Source organism: Dysidea avara, chromosome 8 (assembly GCF_963678975.1).
Source record: "Dysidea avara chromosome 8, odDysAvar1.4, whole genome shotgun sequence".
Lineage (NCBI taxonomy): Eukaryota > Metazoa > Porifera > Demospongiae > Dictyoceratida > Dysideidae > Dysidea > Dysidea avara.
In genome coordinates, this window is record NC_089279.1 from 18,014,472 (window position 1) to 18,033,133 (window position 18,662).

Genomic DNA, 18,662 nt, shown 5'->3' on the forward strand with positions numbered 1-18,662 from the left:
TTTACAATTATTTGCCCTCTAGTTTCCGAAATTTTTTCGTGTTCATGCACATGGACAACACAATTTTATGGCTGGTGTGCACTGCATGCAGTAATATAGTGCTGAAGTAATATAGTACCCATCCAAAAACAGCTTATAGCTGTAAAAAAAGTGCGCGTCCAAGTAAAGCAGAGTTAACTGTGACAAAAAGTAATAATATCATAATGTGGCCATGTGCGAGGTGTGCAAGTTGTAAAATTAATATTAGCTAATCAGATAATACAATGTTATTGTTAAAGTGTTAATGAGAACTATGTGATGCTGCTAGTTTTTAAGTGTGTGAGCATCTTCATAAATGCCACATAAATTTAATTCTCAATAAAGCAATGTGTATAGATTCTCTGATAGTAATAAATAGTTTGAGTTTGGCCACCTTTCCTTTGTTCGTAGCATTGCTGTATACAGGAAAGGCGGCCAAACTCAAACTATTTATTACTATCAGAGAATCTATACACATTGCTTTATTGAGAATTAAATTTATGCGGCATTTATGAAGATGCTCACACACTTAAAAACTAGCAGCATCACATAGTTCTCATTAACACTTTAACAATAACATTGTATTATCTGATTAGCTAATATTAATTTTACAACTTGCACACCTCGCACATGGCCGCATTATGATATCATTACTTTTTGTCGCAGTTAACTCTGCTTTACTTAGACACGCACTTTTTTTACAGCTATAAGCTGTTTTTGGATGGGATTTCAATACTTTTTGTTAGAATAAGCAATGCACTGTTGATAACAGTAGGTGAGTTTCCATGGTTTTGACAGAAACCCCAGATTACAGTGACAGAATATTAAAATATAACTGTAATTTTAGTGGCCAGGGCCGCCCACATTGGGGGTAACTGGGGTATTTTGCCCCCTACCACAGCCCGAAAGGGGCCACTTGAATACCTGTTTAAAGAAAGATCGATATACTCTAATAGAGCAGTCAGGATCTAGACCCTTCCTTGCCCCTGGGCCCCTCTTTAACTCTTTTCCCTGGGCCCTCTAATTTCTCTGGACAGCCCTGTTAGTGGCATGCAACTGCAGTCAACTAACACCCATTTTAACTAGTAAACCCTTAACAACACTTTGCCTTTCATCTTGTACTGCATTGAAACGATCAAGATACTCTATTAGAGCAGTCACAAAACAGCTGTAACACAGCAATCAATATTTAGCATAATTACAACTTCTGCTTAGCATCGGATTGTATAGTTTAAATTACTAGCTACTTACAGACTTTACAATATAAAAATATGGCACTTGTAGTAATGTGACTGTTCTATTAGAGTATCTCGATTTACTTCAAGCATTGACTAATTCAAGTGAAGAAGCTACGCCCCTGCCAAGAGATCTTGTGAAATGAAATGAGAACAGTAAAGAAAAGGCAAGTATGTACAGAGACAATAGAGGGGCGCGTAATTATGTCCTGTTGTAAATAAACGCCTTTAAAATTTATATTACTACTAAATAAACGCACCAGAATAGGCTTGTGTGGCTGTTGTCTCCAAGGTTGTCTCATTACTTGTCTTTTCGTGTTGAAGGGATTTAGTTGCAATTGGTGAGTTTAACTATACATGTATTTGTGTTGTAAAACTTAATTGTAAAAAGGCGATTAGCACATATCATGATAAACATGTATTTGTCACAGTAGAGTCTCTCACGAAGTCACGATTATTACGAGACATTGGACCAGGGTAAAAAATTTACTGCTATATTTAGAGGTTGTAGCGTTTGTATATCTTAGTATCTTAATAAATAATCCCCCGTGATCACTAAGGCCACACCAAGTCAAATCTTAGTTTCTGGTCACCCGCCCGCATGGAAAACTGGAACCCCAGTTTATGAGGACTATTATTAATATTACAGGCGCTTAAGTGTACGTGACCAAGGACAGTGATTTTTAAACACTGCAAAAGATCGAGATACTCTAATAGAGCAGTCAGAGATTCTAATAGAGCAGTCACACTACCCTTAACTCTAATACTAGATACTACTATAACGTTTTTGACTTGTCCCTGATTTGTTTAAGACACACCTAGATAGATTTTATTATGATTACCAGTATGATATTGTATAGTTATTTTTGTAGTAGTTTGATTGTTTAGATCAGGTTTTTACAGGCTTTGCCTCCTTACCTGTACCCCCAATAATAATAATAATAATTAGCTATATAGCTATTAGTAATGCTTCTGTTGCCAGTAAGTAACTTCAGTACAGTATGCATGTAGCATTGATCACTAGCCTAATGATCAGATATACCATAGCTTTAAACTTTCCTAACAATTCAGATGTGGTCCTCTAATGATTAGTCTAGTAACTCTTCTAGTGGATCTAAACTTGGACTTCCTTATCACTGATCACTGATATACTGACTAGAAATCCGGTAACATTTGGTGAGCTCAAACTTCAACTTTTCCATGATTAAATAATTGCAAGTATGGTCCTAAATTAACAAGTGCATGGCATCCCTTAGTTAAAACATTAACTTAGCTTTCCCACATGATCACTGAAAAACACTAGCCTGGAGCACTCAACAACTCAACTCAAAACTTTGACAGCTACTTTACTGAAGGTTTACTGTATAGAAGGCTAGAAACGCATGCATATATAGTGGCTAAGACTTCACATTTGAAAGAGTTTCTGATGTGTTAATATAGTTTTGGATTATTATTAGCTAGCTAATAAATAATAATTTCCTGACATAGCTAATGAAACATTTCATTTGTAAAGCAAAAGTAGTTACATGAGCAGACCTTTCCTTAGTGTTAGCTACACATTGCTGTGCTCAGCAGTGTAGCTAGCCATCAACAATTTTCCTGGTGCACTTTGCAGAAGCATAATTAACTACTTATGCTATAAGAATGTTGGTTAAGCTTGGTTGTAAACTCAATATGAAATGGGTAAATTGAGCAAAATTAATAACATTACAGTATTACTGGTGTATATGTAAGAGTCTATGATAGTCCTGAAGTCCTGATCATCCGCCCGCCCGCATCCTTTTGTTGGCTAGGGAGTGACCAGAAACTAAGGTATGACTTGGAGTGGCCTAATCACTAATAGTACAGTGAAAACTGGTCATTATTCAGGCCGTAGGGACAAAATTTTCTAACCTTGCCTTTTAAAGAGGTGGCTGCATTATGCGGCCTTAAAAAAAGGTAAGAAGCATGCTGTTCTAACTGGCTATAGAGATGGATTTAGTGTATGACAGCGTATGAGACAGTGAGTGCTGGCAGCAAATCTGTTAGAGCACCAAAAGTACTGCTTCAGACATAGGTAGTTTACTGTCAGCCCCAAGTGTAAAAAGTTTCACTATTGGTCCTTATAAGCTCCTGATGAAGAAAGTGATGAAGTCATTATCCATAGGATATATTTTTCAGAGTATCCATTTCAGTTCTACAATATAGTAGCCAAGCATAAGATGAACATAACACAGCATTCCGGTAGTTTAGTGGTGACCACAACACTGCCTGAGTTAAACTGTGGTGAGATTTGAGACTACCAGAAGCCCTGGAATGTCTTCAACACATGAAATACCAAATATCTAATGGCTGGCTTTCATCCACAGTGGACCTGTCTTGGTGGCCACTTGTACAGAAGGGAAACAGCTGCCACACAGTCTTGCGAGCGAAACAGCTAGTTGCCACACCCCTTAATTATCAATTTGTAAAATCTTTAGCAAAATTGTGTGTGCGAGCAAGTGCGATGTGGCAGTGCCGTGTATATGGTTGCTGCCTAGCAGTGACACATCACGAGTATTGAAGTCACAATGCGTTACTGTATCATCCATCTAAATACAATCTCTGAATGTGTCATTTTGTGTAGAGAGCAATCTTCCACAAGAAGTGACCTGCAGGTTTCAGTGTATATTGTTAACCATTAATATTGTTCACAATATTGTGAACTATATGTACAGTGAAACCTCACTTAGTGGCCACCTCTAGTAAGTCCCAAATATAGATAAGCATTACTTATGACCTCATTAACCCTTAAACGCGCATGCGAACTTACGAAATATTGCACTGAAATCGCAAGGGCCATTTAAGTGGCCCACCATATTTGGCACAGAGGTGCGCGCGCTAGGATTACGTGATCGTGAAACGGTTTAGTGCAACGGAAAGCCACGTTTCTGGGCTTTAATTCGAGCTCAAGAACTTTGTGCTGTGATTAAAGATAAGCGAGATATGGATGAAAATACTGTTGTTGATCAACTTTTCTGTAGCGACACCGACGATGACTGGAACAACTCGGACGAAGAGGACTCTTTTGTCCATGGAGAAGACTCTTTTGTCCTTGATAGGCTTACCAGGGAACAAGACGGTAAAATGGCGGACAGATGAATCGGTCCTATCACTTCGCCTGCCATTATAGATGATTATGGCGATGTGGAAGAAAATGATCGTGAGGAAGAGTTCAGCAACGACGAAGAAGACATCTGGGAAAAAACAAACGATGATTATGAAGGTATAATGCTTTTCACATGTTTTATAACTTGAGTCCTGCTTCTTCTAATAGCTGATGTGAGCTATTGTGAAGGTCATGATGAGTCAAGCCATCCTGGACCATCTGGGCTACATAGTGGAGTGAGTGATGGTGGGATGGGTAGCCTGGAAATTGAATACCCCTGTAGTGGTTCTCCTGTGGCTTACCATGGCTCTCCTGTTAGTTCTTCCCTACGTTCTCGTTCTTCTTCTCCACATGCCCCATTTTCACCTAGTGATAGAGGCAGGGACTACTCACCATCTCCATCTGATCCTTTGTCTGGTAGAAATAGAGGGAGAGGTAGAGGGAGGGGTAGGGGAACTGTGTCTCCAATGGATCTTGTGCCTAGTCGAGGTAGGAGGAAAGGTACTGGTAGGGGTAGGGATTTGGCTATCGATAATGCTTATACTCTAGAGTGCTGTTTCACACCTGTGAATGATCGTAGGACCATCAAAAACTTTAGGGAACAACTGGCTACTAAACTTATGTCAACATAGCTCACGCCAGCATGGAGGACGTCAATCACAGGCTCTTCCACCTCAATCGCCTGCGAGGCTTGAGGAACGCCATTTCATAGAGAACCTTGGGACTGACGGTGACTGTGCAGTGTGTTCTGACCGGAAGACACATAGAAAACGTACTAAGTATGGCTGCATAAATTGTGGAATGGTTCATTTGTTCTTTGAAAATTGTTTTAAGATATACCACAACAAGGAAAACTATAAATAAATAAGGGGTGTATGCTATTTACTGTGTCTTAGACTTTTTACAGGTTCAGCCGATGTACGTATATAGTTTAGATGTGTTGACAGTATTACTGTATCTGTTTAGTTATGTACAGAGCTGTTTGTAATTCAGGTTTTTCTACGATTGTGTTTTTTTTCTCTGAAATCACTTGGATCGGTGGTTTCTAAATGAGGCAAACCCTTTACTGAGTAAAGATCCCAGCTCTTTAGTGTATATATTTCATGTACATTTTATGTTTGAAAAGTTTTTCAAATTCTAATGCTAATAATAATACTTTATGTTTGATGAACAGTGCATGATAAAATTGATTGCTGTTGGTATTTGATTGACCAGTCACCAGAATACATCTTGGCAGCACGTTGAAACGCCACAGTGATTGTGTTGGAGTTCTTTGTTACATGCCTACAGGGTAAAAATAATTATGAGAATACGACAATTTTTTTTCAATTCACAACTACCTGAGAGTTGTAGCTATGTCAATGGAATTTCACTACCTTGTATCAAGGGTACCACCCTTTCTAAACACCAAGTGTTGAGGCGAATGGACAGAGGAGCTGCCTACCATGATGATTATTTCCAAATGATGCGCGTATTGCTGTGGATAAATGGAGAAGTATTATTGATAAAAACATAATAATAATATTGGATAAACCCCAGGTTATCCACCGTCTGTGTACCAAGTTACAAGCTGATACATCAAGGATTTTCACAGATACAGTCGTGTAAAGACGTGCGGTTACTTTGCACAATTGTGTGAATACCACAAGTTTTTTCTAAAATTCATAAATACCTGAGAGTTGCAGCTATGTCAATGGAATTTCACCACCTTGTATCAAGGGTACAACTCTTTCTCGACACCAAGTATTGAGGCGAATCGCCAACGGAGCCACCTACCATGACGGTTATTTCCAAGTTATGCGCATATTACTTCGGATAAATAGAGAAGCATTAATGATAAACGATTGATAGTCACGATGGGTAAACCCCAGGGTATCCACCATCTGTGTACCAAGTTTCAAGTTGATACGTCGAGGATTTTCAGAGATACAGCCTTGTAAAGATGCGCGATTATTTTCGCGAAAGTAAGCATAAACTTTCGTGCGTTTTCGGTGTAATAAATAATAGGGCCATTATAATGGCCTTTGCGCGTTTAAGGGTTAATAAGGCCACCTTGTTATTCAGGCCAAATTTTTTGGTCCCACAGCCTGCCATATTAATGAGGTTTCATTGTACTTATGTGAATTTTTATTTTTCGTAACTTTTCTTCGGGTTTACTGATGGGCACTATGAAGCATTGTTGACTGGTACGTGTATAATGTGGTGACTTGAAATGCTAAAACGGTATGTAGCATGTCTTGTATGTACATGTAATGTGTTGTAATGTGTCCACACATCCACACATCTTAGAAATAAATATAATTGTATTCTCTATAAATAGTCAGTTCCATTGTGCCACTGGGACATAAGTTGGTTGAGTATGAATCATCCAGGGCACTTGAGTCACATTTTGTCCTGGCCAAGTGGATCTCATCCACTGATAGAATATACAGGATCAGATCACGTGTATAAATTACGGTGGAACTTGTTTATTGCCACCTTCACTCATTCAGCAGGTAACAGTGTATAAATTCTCAATTGGAATTGGCTTTTCAAGAGTGGTTGTCTTTCTATACTAGTGGCCATTAAGATAGGTTGTACTGATAGAGTGTACATACTAGAGATGCAACAATATCCTCCACTTAGTGTCGTTTGATAGTGATGCAATGGAGACTATGTATTATTGCATTTAAATACTATACTATTATATTGCAACTCTAGCACGTATTTATAATAGGAATGTTTGTTAACTGTTTAGACATACTGGAGCCACACCCACTCATCTGGATTCTACAAATGGAGTCATACCAACTTGTTATCATCTTACTTACTCGTTACCCCCATTGTGTTTGGATGAATATACATGCCGTCATGTGAGACTTGCTACCATGGCGGGCCACTGAAAAACATTTGCATAGCAGTTATATTACAGTCATTATTGTACAATTCTTACATTATTGTTGTGAAAAGTGTTTGGTATTCATGTGTCTCCTCTGTATGTTGTAATTACATGTGTAATTTTGTGTGGGGGTGCTATAAAATGCAATAATGCATGGTGACAATTGTATTAGGCGATTTTGCACACTTCCTTTTAAGCTAGCTACATGTGCTAATTACTCACAGCTTGTGTCAACAACTGGTAACCGCAGTTGTACTCTTGTGTCATTCTTTAAGCCGCGCCCTTAGAGGACAAATTATGTGGGGGCGACTAATTTCAAAACGAAGGATGCGTATGCAGCACCATAGATTATATCTATGGACTATAATCTATGGCAGCACACTTCTTGGTGGCTATATGTACTGATTAACTACATAGAGCGCCAGTTCATCAATACCCAGTGACCGCAGTTGTGCTCTGCGTCATTCTTTAAATTCCGAGTAAAATTCTTAGAGAGCAAATGACGTGGGGGCGACTAAATTCAAATTTCAAACTAGCCATTCTCGAAAACAAATGTTTCAATCTGAACGAAACTTTCAGAACAGTTTAAAGACACATTGCCCTACATGCCAAGCGAGTATTGCGGAAAACAACAATCTGGGATTTGTATTTGGCCTCTAGGTCGACTGAGGACGACTGAAACTTCGTTTGGTGCTGAAATCACGACTGTAGGGTAATCATGTGTGGTGAAATCGATGATGTGAATCTTGAGGTGATTGAGTGAATACTGAAGCGATAACAGGGCGATCAATGTTCGGAATGCACAAAGGAACGCAAGGCATACACCTGCGGTTGCGTCTAACCGCATGCGATAAAAAAAAAAAAAAATGAAACTTCCCCTTTGATGTCGGCAACCTCGATCACAAAACAATCGGCATGGATTTGCTTCACTGCTTGTGTGGTAGTTACTAGTGACACGATGAGTTCAACTCCAGAGTTTCAGAGGGATAGCGTAAGAGACGGGTGGATTACAGGAAGGCCGAATTTGACAACGTTCGTTCTTGTAAAATCCTCATGTAGTGGTCGCATCATTTATTGTCTGCGGCGCGCGTTTCTGCTTTATTGGCCGCGCGACTCACTACCGTGAGTCTTGATATGAAGGCTTGCTCCATGATGCTCAAGCATCTGTCTACTAGCTACAGGTAGAGTGTGTACTCATGATCAGTCTTATGGAATAGCTATAGACTCTGAAATGGCATGATCATGCAACAGGCTGTATGTTAAATGCTTTGATCCATAACAATAAAGGCATTGATGGCATTGAAAGTATATACCATATAGTAAAAAAACTTTGGCAATAAAAAAGTGCGACGAAACCCCTCTGTTGAAAAATTTGGCGGAAAAAACTTTGGTGATTGAAATAATATTTGCCAAAGTTTTTACTGCCAAAGTTTTTACTGTATGGTACGTAAGGATATTACGACAAGGTGTCAGCTCATCAGTTAAGTAGTGTAGTAAGTGTATAGGTAGCTAGTGTTGTTGTTGTAGCAGTACTTTTGTAGCTACTGATCTAACAACGTGCTAGCTAAGGTGTGCTTTGCTATCTCCTGCGATGCCGAGAGTGACCGTATTTACTTTTTCAGTGAACTCTAGTAGCAGAGATTATCACATATATCAAAGTATTTGGCCAAATCCATTGTGAGACGATGAACTAGCTGACGTGCGAACGTGAAGCCAGTTGGAAATACTATCCCAAGGAGTGCTTACAACTGTGGGACACATTCCTAGGAAGATCTCCAAAGTCAGCTCGATCTTTATTGCTTGGTGGTATGAGCTGACCTTCATCTCAAGTTCTAGTTACTCAATGTGCTCGTGTGATCATCTAAAACTATTGGTGAAAAATTTTTTGGCGAATTGAATGCTATTCGCCAAAATTTTTTACTATACGGTAACTGGAAAACCCTACCAATCTGTAAAAAGTAATAACTATCTGTAGCTACTATTTAGTCTTCTCTCGTGCAGATCCTTAAGGCAAGTGCTCTCAATATTTCGATCATGTACGAATGAGACACGCCCTCTTTTTAATTCTGTTTTTTATGATGGGAGTTTTTCTTTGTTTAATATAAAAGATGATCAAGACACACGGTAGTGTGTCGTGTGGCCCAAGAAGCCGGCGCACTACACCGTGAGTATATTGACAGGAAGAACGAAAAAGCAATTTTCGCACCTCTGTAGCTCTGTGCTGCCTTGATGAAACAAAACGATTTTTGCTGTGGACACACTCTTCAACTTCAGTACTCCACATACCAAATTTGAGCGAAATCGCTTCAGGCATTCCTGAGATATGCGACTTCAAAAATTGGCTTAGTTTCTTCGTTTTTTTCTTATTTTTCTCGCACACTTACAAAAAACTGCTATAAAACACGAACACCATATCCGATTGCCTTGATATTTGGCACAGAGAAGGGGGGTATAACGGCGCATCTCGGTACCAACTTTGGCTGGAATACAATAAACAGGCAAAGAGTTATAAGCGATTATTCACGAAAAATAACACCAATATGTTGTCATGCCTACAGGGTAAACCGCGTATGGGAAGAAGCTGAAAATCGGTAGGTAAATAGGTTAACTATTGAACCTCAAACCTTTTGTGATTTGAAAGAAATCAAGCTAAGATACAACGAAAAAACCAACAGTGTGTAACAATCATGCAATCAAGATTAGCTAATAAAAAATGACTACTTGCCACGCCTACCAGATAAACCGCTTGGGGTAATGCTTTGAAAATCGCTGTACAGATGGAGTAATCATCTTAGAAAGGCTCTTCAATGTTGTATAAGAATCAGACTTAAAGCCACGGAGTTATAGCACGAAATCCAACTTGGAGTAGAAAGTGCGAGATCGAGATACTCTAATAGAGCAGTCATCTTAATAGAGCAGTCACCCTGAAAAGAATTCAAGAGATCAGCTAGAAACAAGTAACCTGTATAGAGATCAGCTACAAACAAATCACTCTGTAGAGAGTTCAACTATAAACAATTCACCCTGTAGAAAGATCAGCTAGAAGAAGTCACCTTGTAGAGTGTTCAGTTACAAAGAAACCACCATGGAGAGTTCTGTAATAAATATATGTATTACATATATAATTTGTACATTTACTGATAAAATCAGAAATATTTAAAGTATTTAACATTTGCTTCATCTTTTCTTCTTCCTGTGGTAAAGAAGAAAAGATAGGTTAAAAAAGCCTCAAAGAGGGCCTATTTGGGATATACAAATACAAAAAGAAGTTAAGTGAAATCTTTTCTTAGGTTTTGTGTTCCTTAATATTGTGCGTCAAACATAGGTTGTAGGCATTCTACCGTGCTGACATCGTGTTTGATCGTGTTTGTACTGACTGAGGCGTGTTTGATCGTGTTCGTAGCTCCAAGAAACTCCTCTTGATTCTTCGAGTGATCTTCGGTCCTGGTATTCGCTTCCTGGCTCTGGGCACGGCGCTAAGTAGGTTGAGTTTACCATTTGTTACCGTGTTATTCTCTCGCTCTGCTTCTTGAGTTCTGATCCTTTGATGCGCACTTATTGGAATGCCCGGATGGCGTAAGAAGAGCCATCGAAAACAACCAGTTGATCTGTCTAATAATGACGTCGATGTTGACGATGATGACCCTGACCGTGTGTGGTGCTCTTGTGGGCGGCCTTTTGGCACTGATGGGTTTATGATTAAGTGTGATGGCCACAGTGAGAACTGCTGCCAGTGGTATCATGGCCATTGTGTTGGAATCACTACTGCTGAAGGTAGAATACTTGATGTTGATAATGGACCATTTATTTGCCCCACTTGTGCAACCAGTTCAGATGTGCGAAACCTTCCTTCCTTTAACTTGTCAACTCTTACTACTTTTGAGTGGCGTGGCTCACTAAGCCCTGCTGTGCTTGAATTACTCGACCAACTATACTTTCAAGTTGTCCATTGGAAACCAAACCTGTTTACCGTGCCATCAGGTAACTTGGGTAAATCCTTTGTATCTGAACTTGCATCATTGCTGCATTCCTTTAGTAAACAGTCAGCTCTAGAGCCATTTGCCTTAAAGGCTGCCATGTTGATGCCCAACTTGCTTTTACAGAAACCCCACAACGAGTCCAAACTCAGTTTTCGAGTAGTTCGCTCTTGCCTTCAGAGACGACTTGATCTTTGGCTTAAGGGTGATTTTTTAGCTTTATTTAATGAAGGGATTGTCATACAGAAACATCTATCTGCTTCACCTTGCTATCGTCCTTCCTGTGATGATCAAACTCATTCTTCCAGGTTTTCCCACCTTATGACTCAGGGCCATGTTAATGCTGCTCTTCGCTGTCTGTCTCCTTCTTGCGACTGTGGCCCTCTTAACTTGGATCATGTAGTGGGTTCCTTGTCTGATGGTTCTCCCAAAACTGTGTTTGATGTATTGCATGAAAAACATCCTCATGGTCGTGCTGCAGACCCTGATGCTATACTCGATCCCGTTGACTCCTCTCAATCGTTTCATCCAGTTCTATTTGATGGCTTAGATGCTGCTTTAATTAAATCAGTGGTCATGCAGATAAGTGGCTCTGCAGGCCCTTCTGGTCTTGATGCTCATGCTTGGAGACATCTTTGTACAGCGTTTGGTGATGCTTCTAATGACTTGTGTGCAGCTGTTTCTGCTTTTGCCCATCGTATTTCCACCTCTTATGTTAATTCAAAATATTTATCTGCTTACTGTGCTTGTCGCCTAATTCCTCTTGACAAGCATCCTGGTGTTCGCCCTATTGGTGTGGGTGAAGTTTTGCGAAGAATTATTGGAAAAGCTGTGATGAGAATTATAGGGCGTGATTTACAGCAGGCTGCAGGATCCTCTCAATTATGTGCTGGTCAAATGGGTGGTTGTGAAGCTGCTGTCCATGCAATGAAACAAATATTTGACTTGCCTGAGGTTGATGGTGTTCTCCTTGTTGATGCTAAGAATGCCTTCAATGAGTTAAATCGTCAAGTAACACTCCGAAACGTTGAGGTCCTCTGCCCTTCTCTTGCTCCCATTTAATTAACACTTATCATACTGATGCTTTTTTGTTTACTGGAGGTCGTACCATCTTTTCTAGTGAAGGGACTACCCAGGGTGATCCTCTCGCTATGGCTATGTACACTATCGGTACTTTGCCCTTGATTTCTCGTCTTACTGGTCTAGTAAAGCAGTGCTGGTATGCTGATGACTCTGCTGCTGGTGGCAAGCTTTCCAAGCTTAAGCAGTGGTGGGACTTGTTATCTTCCGTAGGGCCCCGTTATGGCTATTTTCCAAATGCTACTAAAACTATCTTGATAGTCAAGGAAACTGTTTTAACTGATGCTAGAACAATTTTTGGAGACTGTGACATTCAGGTTACTGCTGAAGGACACCGTTATCTGGGAGGTGTAATTGGCACTCCTGCCTTTGAACAGCTATTTTTGAGACGTAAAGTGGATGGCTGGATTGATGATCTTAAGACCTTGAGCCTCTTTGCCGAAACACAACCTCATGCTTCCTATGCTGCTTTTTGTCATGGTCTCTCTTTCCGATGGAACTATTTTTTTCGTGTTTCTTCTTGTTCTACAGACCTTTTCCTTCCTCTTGAACATTTTGTTAAATCTGTTTTCCTTCCTAGTCTATTGGGTCGAACTGTCCCTGGTGATGTTGAGAGAAAGCTATTTGCCTTGCCTGTGCGGCTAGGAGGCCTTGGTGTGTTTGATCCTTCGATTGTTGTGTCACAGCAGCGTTCCTGCTCTGTAGAAGTAAATGCTGGTCTCGTTTGCTTGATTATCTCTCAGGTACATCAACTAGGTGACTGTCTTGATGCACAGTTTCAGTTGCGATCCAAGTTTCACTCTAGGAGCCATCAAGAGCAACTTCAATCTGCCAATCGTTTGTTCGATGAACTTCCTCCTAGCATGCGTTCCTCAGTCATGTTGGCTCAGGAGAGGGTGCATTGAATTGGCTCTCTTGTCTTCCATTGAAGTCGCATAATTTTGTGCTTCATAAAACTGCTTTTCGTGATGCAATTGCGCTTCGCTATCATTGGCTACCATCTGCCTGCCCTACTTCCTGTGCCTGTGGTCACTCTTTTACCATAGAACATGCTCTGTCTTGCCTAAAGGGTGGGTTTCCTTCTCTGAGACATAATGAAGTGCGTGATCTAACTGCCAATTTACTTTCCGAGGTCTGTAACAATGTTGTCACTGAACCCCACCTTCAGCCTCTTTCTGGTGAGACCCTTCAATACAAAACAGCTAATCGTGATGATAACGCAAGGCTTGACATTGCAGCTAATGGTTTTTGGGGAGGACAGTTTGAGAGGTCATACTTTGATGTCAGAATTTTTAACCCTAGTGCACCCTCAAATCAACCCCTACACTCTGCATACCGACGTCATGACAAGGAAAAGAGACGTGAATACCAACAACGGGTTCATGAAGTAGAGAATGCCTCATTTACTTCCTTAATTTTTACCACTACTGGTGGAATGGGTGATGCTGCTACTCAGTTTTATAAGAGATTGGCCAACCTTTTGAGTGCAAAGCACAGTCTTTCCTACGGAATAGTGATGGGATGGCTGAGATGCAAATTGAGCTTCTCTTTGTTGAGGTCTGCAATTATGTGCATTCGCGGTGCCAGGTCCAGTTTGCGCTGTCCCATTGCTGAGGCACCGATTGCAGTGCAGGTCGCTGAGGCCCATATGTAAGATAATTTGTTTTTGTTTATTATGTACTGTTTTATCTTATGTCATTAATTAGTGATTAAAAAAAAAAAAAAAAAAAAGAAGTGAAATCTAATCCAAAACAGCCAAGCTGTAAAAAAAAAGTAGTCTTGGCACAAAATTCACCTGAATTGTCGTTATTAAAATTTTTACCATTAACCTACCATCACAGCCATTTCTTGGCCACCACCTTGGATTTCACACCTTTTTTCACCATAGCCTTACACTGTTTTCTTACGCAAATTCTTTCCCCCATAGCCTCAGAGCTGCCCTTAATTTTCGATTGCGTACAAAGGGGACACACCCCCTTTTAGATTCAAAGGGTTACACTATTTCTGATAGCTTACGAGGCTTGTTACGTCGATTCTTGACTGATAAATGGCTGTAGCAGCCCTTAGGAAAGTTCCCGGAATGCGGTTTCAGTGATGGGCTATGGGCCACACCCCCTTCACTGACGCGAGTTGAAGAACTCTAAAACATTCAGAAACAAATTTCAGTGAGTAGCATTTATGTGTAATGTTTAGTTTAATACATCTTGATGCGTTTTAGTCCCATGCGTTGCTTCAAATGGTATTTTTTAAACTGCTGTACTTTTGCTTTTATGGCTTCGTGAGTGAATGGCATCTCAAAGCCATGACTCTTGCTCTATATCTCGCAATCACCTTAGAAAGCAAAGAGTTTAACACCACACAGACCTGGGTAGGAATGATTTTAAAATACGCCATACGTTTTTAGTGCTGATATCTACTTCCTGTGGGCTGTAGACGCGTGAAATAAGAATAAGAATAAGATAGAGATTTGGGATGATTTTGTAAATTTTTTAAAACTCCCAAAACCACTTCCCTTGTGTTTTATACTTCCAGGTCAGTCTTCACAACACTAGAGGAAGGTCTGGAAGGTTTTTGAAACATATTTAAAGCCTGGAAGGCTGCTTTTGGCGTGTGTTCTATTAGAGAGTTTTTGAAAAATTTTGCCCCGATCCCTATTATGAACCACTATCATGGTTCATGATACACTGCTTTGCCTCACTCACTTTCTCACACAACAAATATTGACCAGAAATCAGACTTACAATACCTTCATGGGCACATGGCAGTATTGGTTAGGTACAATCAAGCCCAAAAGTTTCAATACAACCCAAAATGCTTCCAATAAGTTGCTATATATGAAATTTCAATGGGTAATACATCAAAGGCTTCTTGTGCTATGATGGAAAAATCATCCATTGATTACAGAGGCACTTCTATAACTGTTCTGTGTTTGTCACACTGCATAGCGGGCATAACATAGCTGAAAACAAAGTATAGTGTTGCACCGATATGGGAATTTGCCGATATCCCGCTAACCGCATACTAAATCAAACCGATAATTTAAACTGATCCGATATAATCCCAAATTGTTATCTAGAAAAATAACCTTGTATACACACAGATACACATACTAAGTTACAAGGAATAGTATTATTGATTACTGTCAGTCACTGGCAAATTTTTATGCATTATTTAAATTCATATGTTTGCCTAACCAAGCAGAAGTTGTTCTGTATAAATAATAACTCCTCAGAAAGGTGAGGTAGTAACCTATTTCTGTTCTCATCATATAGGTCACCAGCAGCTGAAAATAATTGTTCAGATGGGACTGAAGTGGCTGGAGCACTCAAGAAATGCCTGGCCAGAATTGATAGTGTAGGAAATTCCTTATTGTGCTGTCCCCATCAATTGTATGGGTCCCCAGTCTTGTAATTAATTAGTGAATCATTAAGGTATTTCTCAAGTTCACTAGCTGTACTGGAATTTGGGTTTTGATCACTGGAGTCAGCTATAATTTCTGTGAAAACATCTAACAGTACAGGGTTATTCAAAGGACACATCATTTGGGGGGGGCAGCAGACTCTTGTGGCTCTGCTTTAGTGGCAACCTTTATCATTTCATCTAACAACAATTCCTTTACAGTAGCCTTTATAATATTCCCCCCCCCCCCCAAAAAAAATCTATCCTCAAACCTAGGATCAAGTGTTGCCAGTGCAAGCTCCTTCCTATATTGGGGGGGATATTAAGTGTTGCCCCCCCAAAAAGTCTATCCTCAAACCTAGGATCAAGTGTTGCCATTCCAAGCTCCTCCAGTAAAACGTGTCCTAAGAGAATGAAGAATCTGTGACTTCATGGTACATATTCCACTGTCGCCCTCATTCTTTTCTAAATTTCTAATTAATACATGAATGTAAGGTATCACAATTGATATAGAAGTAAGTCTTGCAGAAATAGAGTGGGTTACTTCTTCAGTGGGACTTAGTATGTCAACATATTTTATCACCAATCCTAACTGGTAAGTAGACAGCTGCTGAATATTGTCATTTTTAGCACAGCAAGCAGCTATAGCCATTTTTTGTTCTAGGACTGATTGGAACATATACAGCGTGGAATTCCACCTGGTACTTATTTATGTCTTGTTTCAACTTGTGCTGTGGCAAGTTGTACTGTAGTATGGTTCCTTATGGATTTGATTCTGACATGGCAGATTAAAATAACAAATTTGGTTCAGTGATTCCTTACAATCCTTAGGGTCTATAAAGTGATTTCAGAAGGGGTGCGACCATGAACTCCCCTGCACCCTTTTGTACGACAGCTAATTTTGACAACCCATGAAATTAAAACCCACTACATTTTCTATACTGTAAAACCTTTTTCTCAAACACATTCCCAAGGTTAATAGTTACTATTAGTGAGAGAGTAGTCCATAAAGCATACCATAATAAAATACTATGACTCTTGTATCAAAGATACACAGCTTAAACAAAACTATAAGTTTAGCAAAAAATTAAAATCACTAAAATTTAAACATGGCTATGAAGGATTGGATTTTATATAATTGTTACTTATTTTCTATCCAAACCATGTCCATGTTTGCACATATTGACTAAGTACTGTGCACATAACACCTGGTTACCGGATACTTCACACTTGCCGGTGTTGCAAATAGGCTCAACCTTATAGCCAGAATTAACAAGGCTTCAAGTTGACTTTGATCACCTCTTGGAGAGTGGTGAAAAGAAAAATCTTCAGCTTTAATCATTGCCAGATTATATTACCTATCTGTTTAATGCTGTCTTTTTTCTATATGCATATCTCTATGTACAGTAGCTGATCATAGTCAGTGCTAAACTTAAGGCAAGTTTTCTATTGGCACTATAGCTATACATTCAGGAAATACCAATTCCGTATATGTAGGTTTAATGGTCGTTTATTATATTTTCAGATCATAGTGCGCTCCTTAATGAAGAGTGTTCCATGCCAATATTTGATAATAGCAATACTTTTTAGCCCAGCATACAGAAACTGCTAGAGAACGAGCAATTATCATTGTCACCAATATAATTATATCAGCTGCAGGTTATACTGCTCTGGAGGGATTATTGAAATCTGAGAATCTGAGTGGACTTAAAACCAATGGTTTAAAGTTACAATTGAACATGACAATGGTCTCTTACCTTTATCTGATTTTGCCAACTCTTTGGAATTTGAATAACAGAACAGCAATTAGGAAATAGAATTGTACAAATTTAGCTATGTAGTGTAATTCTGGCTATATGTACGGTTGAGCCTGTTTACAACCTATATCCAGTAATGCACAGTACAGTACAATACTGACTATGTTCTGAGCACAGTACATAGTCAGTGTACTACAAACACGGGCATAATTTTTGATAGAACAATCTGATACTGTGAATACCTTAATAAAAAGCTGTGCTTAAATTGTAGTGATTTAAATTTTTGCTAAATGTACAATTTTGTTTTAAGCTGTGTATCTTTGATACAGAGTCATAATATTTTATTATGGTATGTTATGGACTACTCTCTTACTAATAGTAACTATTAACCTTGGGAATGTGTTTGAGAAAAGGGCTATTCAGCATTGAAAATGTAGTGGGTTCTAATTTTGCGGGTTGTCAAAAATTAACTGTCATACAAAGGGGTCCAGGGGGAGTTCATAGTGGTATCCCTTTTGAAATAATTTATACATCCTAAGGAATCACTGAATCAAATTTGGCGCTTTAATCTGATTTTGGCTAAATTTTGCCATAACAGACCCTACTATTGAGGTTCTCTTGGATTCTTGTGAGGCTATGTGATGCAGTAGACAAGTGTATTTTCTGTCGGTTGAAGAAAATAAGCTCCCGCATGAATACTATATGGTTGTCATGTGAGCCTCTCTCACGTGACAGTAGGTATAAAAGGTAAGGTAAAGTGTTACAATCCATTCTACGCCACGTGTTTGTACGAGTGGGCTATGAGTGCGTTAATGCGTCTTCTACAGCAAGTTAGACTACGAGTAATGGCGATAGAGAACGTGGCCGCCAGGATGGCGAGCAGCGAAAACCGAGACACTGACCAGCAGAGAGGTGGACTTTTGATCCCAAAGATGCCATAAAGAAGGTGCTTACTGCTTAGACACATTGAGGGGATATAGAGGAAGCACTTGGCTGAGGCAGCTCGGTGAACAGCAAGAAAAATGTTAAGGGGAAAGTATGCCGGCAGTACGAAGTTCTAGCAACACGTGTTGGCAGCTAGTACTAAGTTAAAGGCTCAATCATGACATTCCGATGCCTTGAAATGAATTACAGTTCTACTGATTTCAATTGTACCACTATTATGAACTCCAAAGTAGAAGAGCAGCTGCT

The 18,662-nt window shown here is 39.5% G+C and overlaps 1 protein-coding gene and 1 long non-coding RNA gene across 2 annotated transcripts; one reads left to right on the plus strand and one right to left on the minus strand.

The window, feature by feature from the left end:
• Positions 1 to 4,134: 4,134 nt before the first annotated feature.
• Positions 4,135 to 5,540, plus strand: LOC136263298 (uncharacterized). Its single transcript, XM_066057812.1, has 3 exons — positions 4,135 to 4,353; positions 4,405 to 4,497; positions 4,549 to 5,540. The coding sequence occupies exons 1-3, from the start codon at positions 4,218 to 4,220 to the stop codon at positions 5,010 to 5,012; spliced, it is 693 nt and encodes a 230-aa protein (XP_065913884.1). The 5' UTR covers positions 4,135 to 4,217; the 3' UTR covers positions 5,013 to 5,540.
• Positions 5,407 to 6,029, minus strand: LOC136263301 (uncharacterized). The gene is made up of 2 exons (XR_010704545.1): positions 5,721 to 6,029; positions 5,407 to 5,664 (listed from the first exon to the last, which is right to left on the minus strand). It is a non-coding gene; the product is annotated as an uncharacterized lncRNA (long non-coding RNA).
• Positions 6,030 to 18,662: the final 12,633 nt, after the last annotated feature.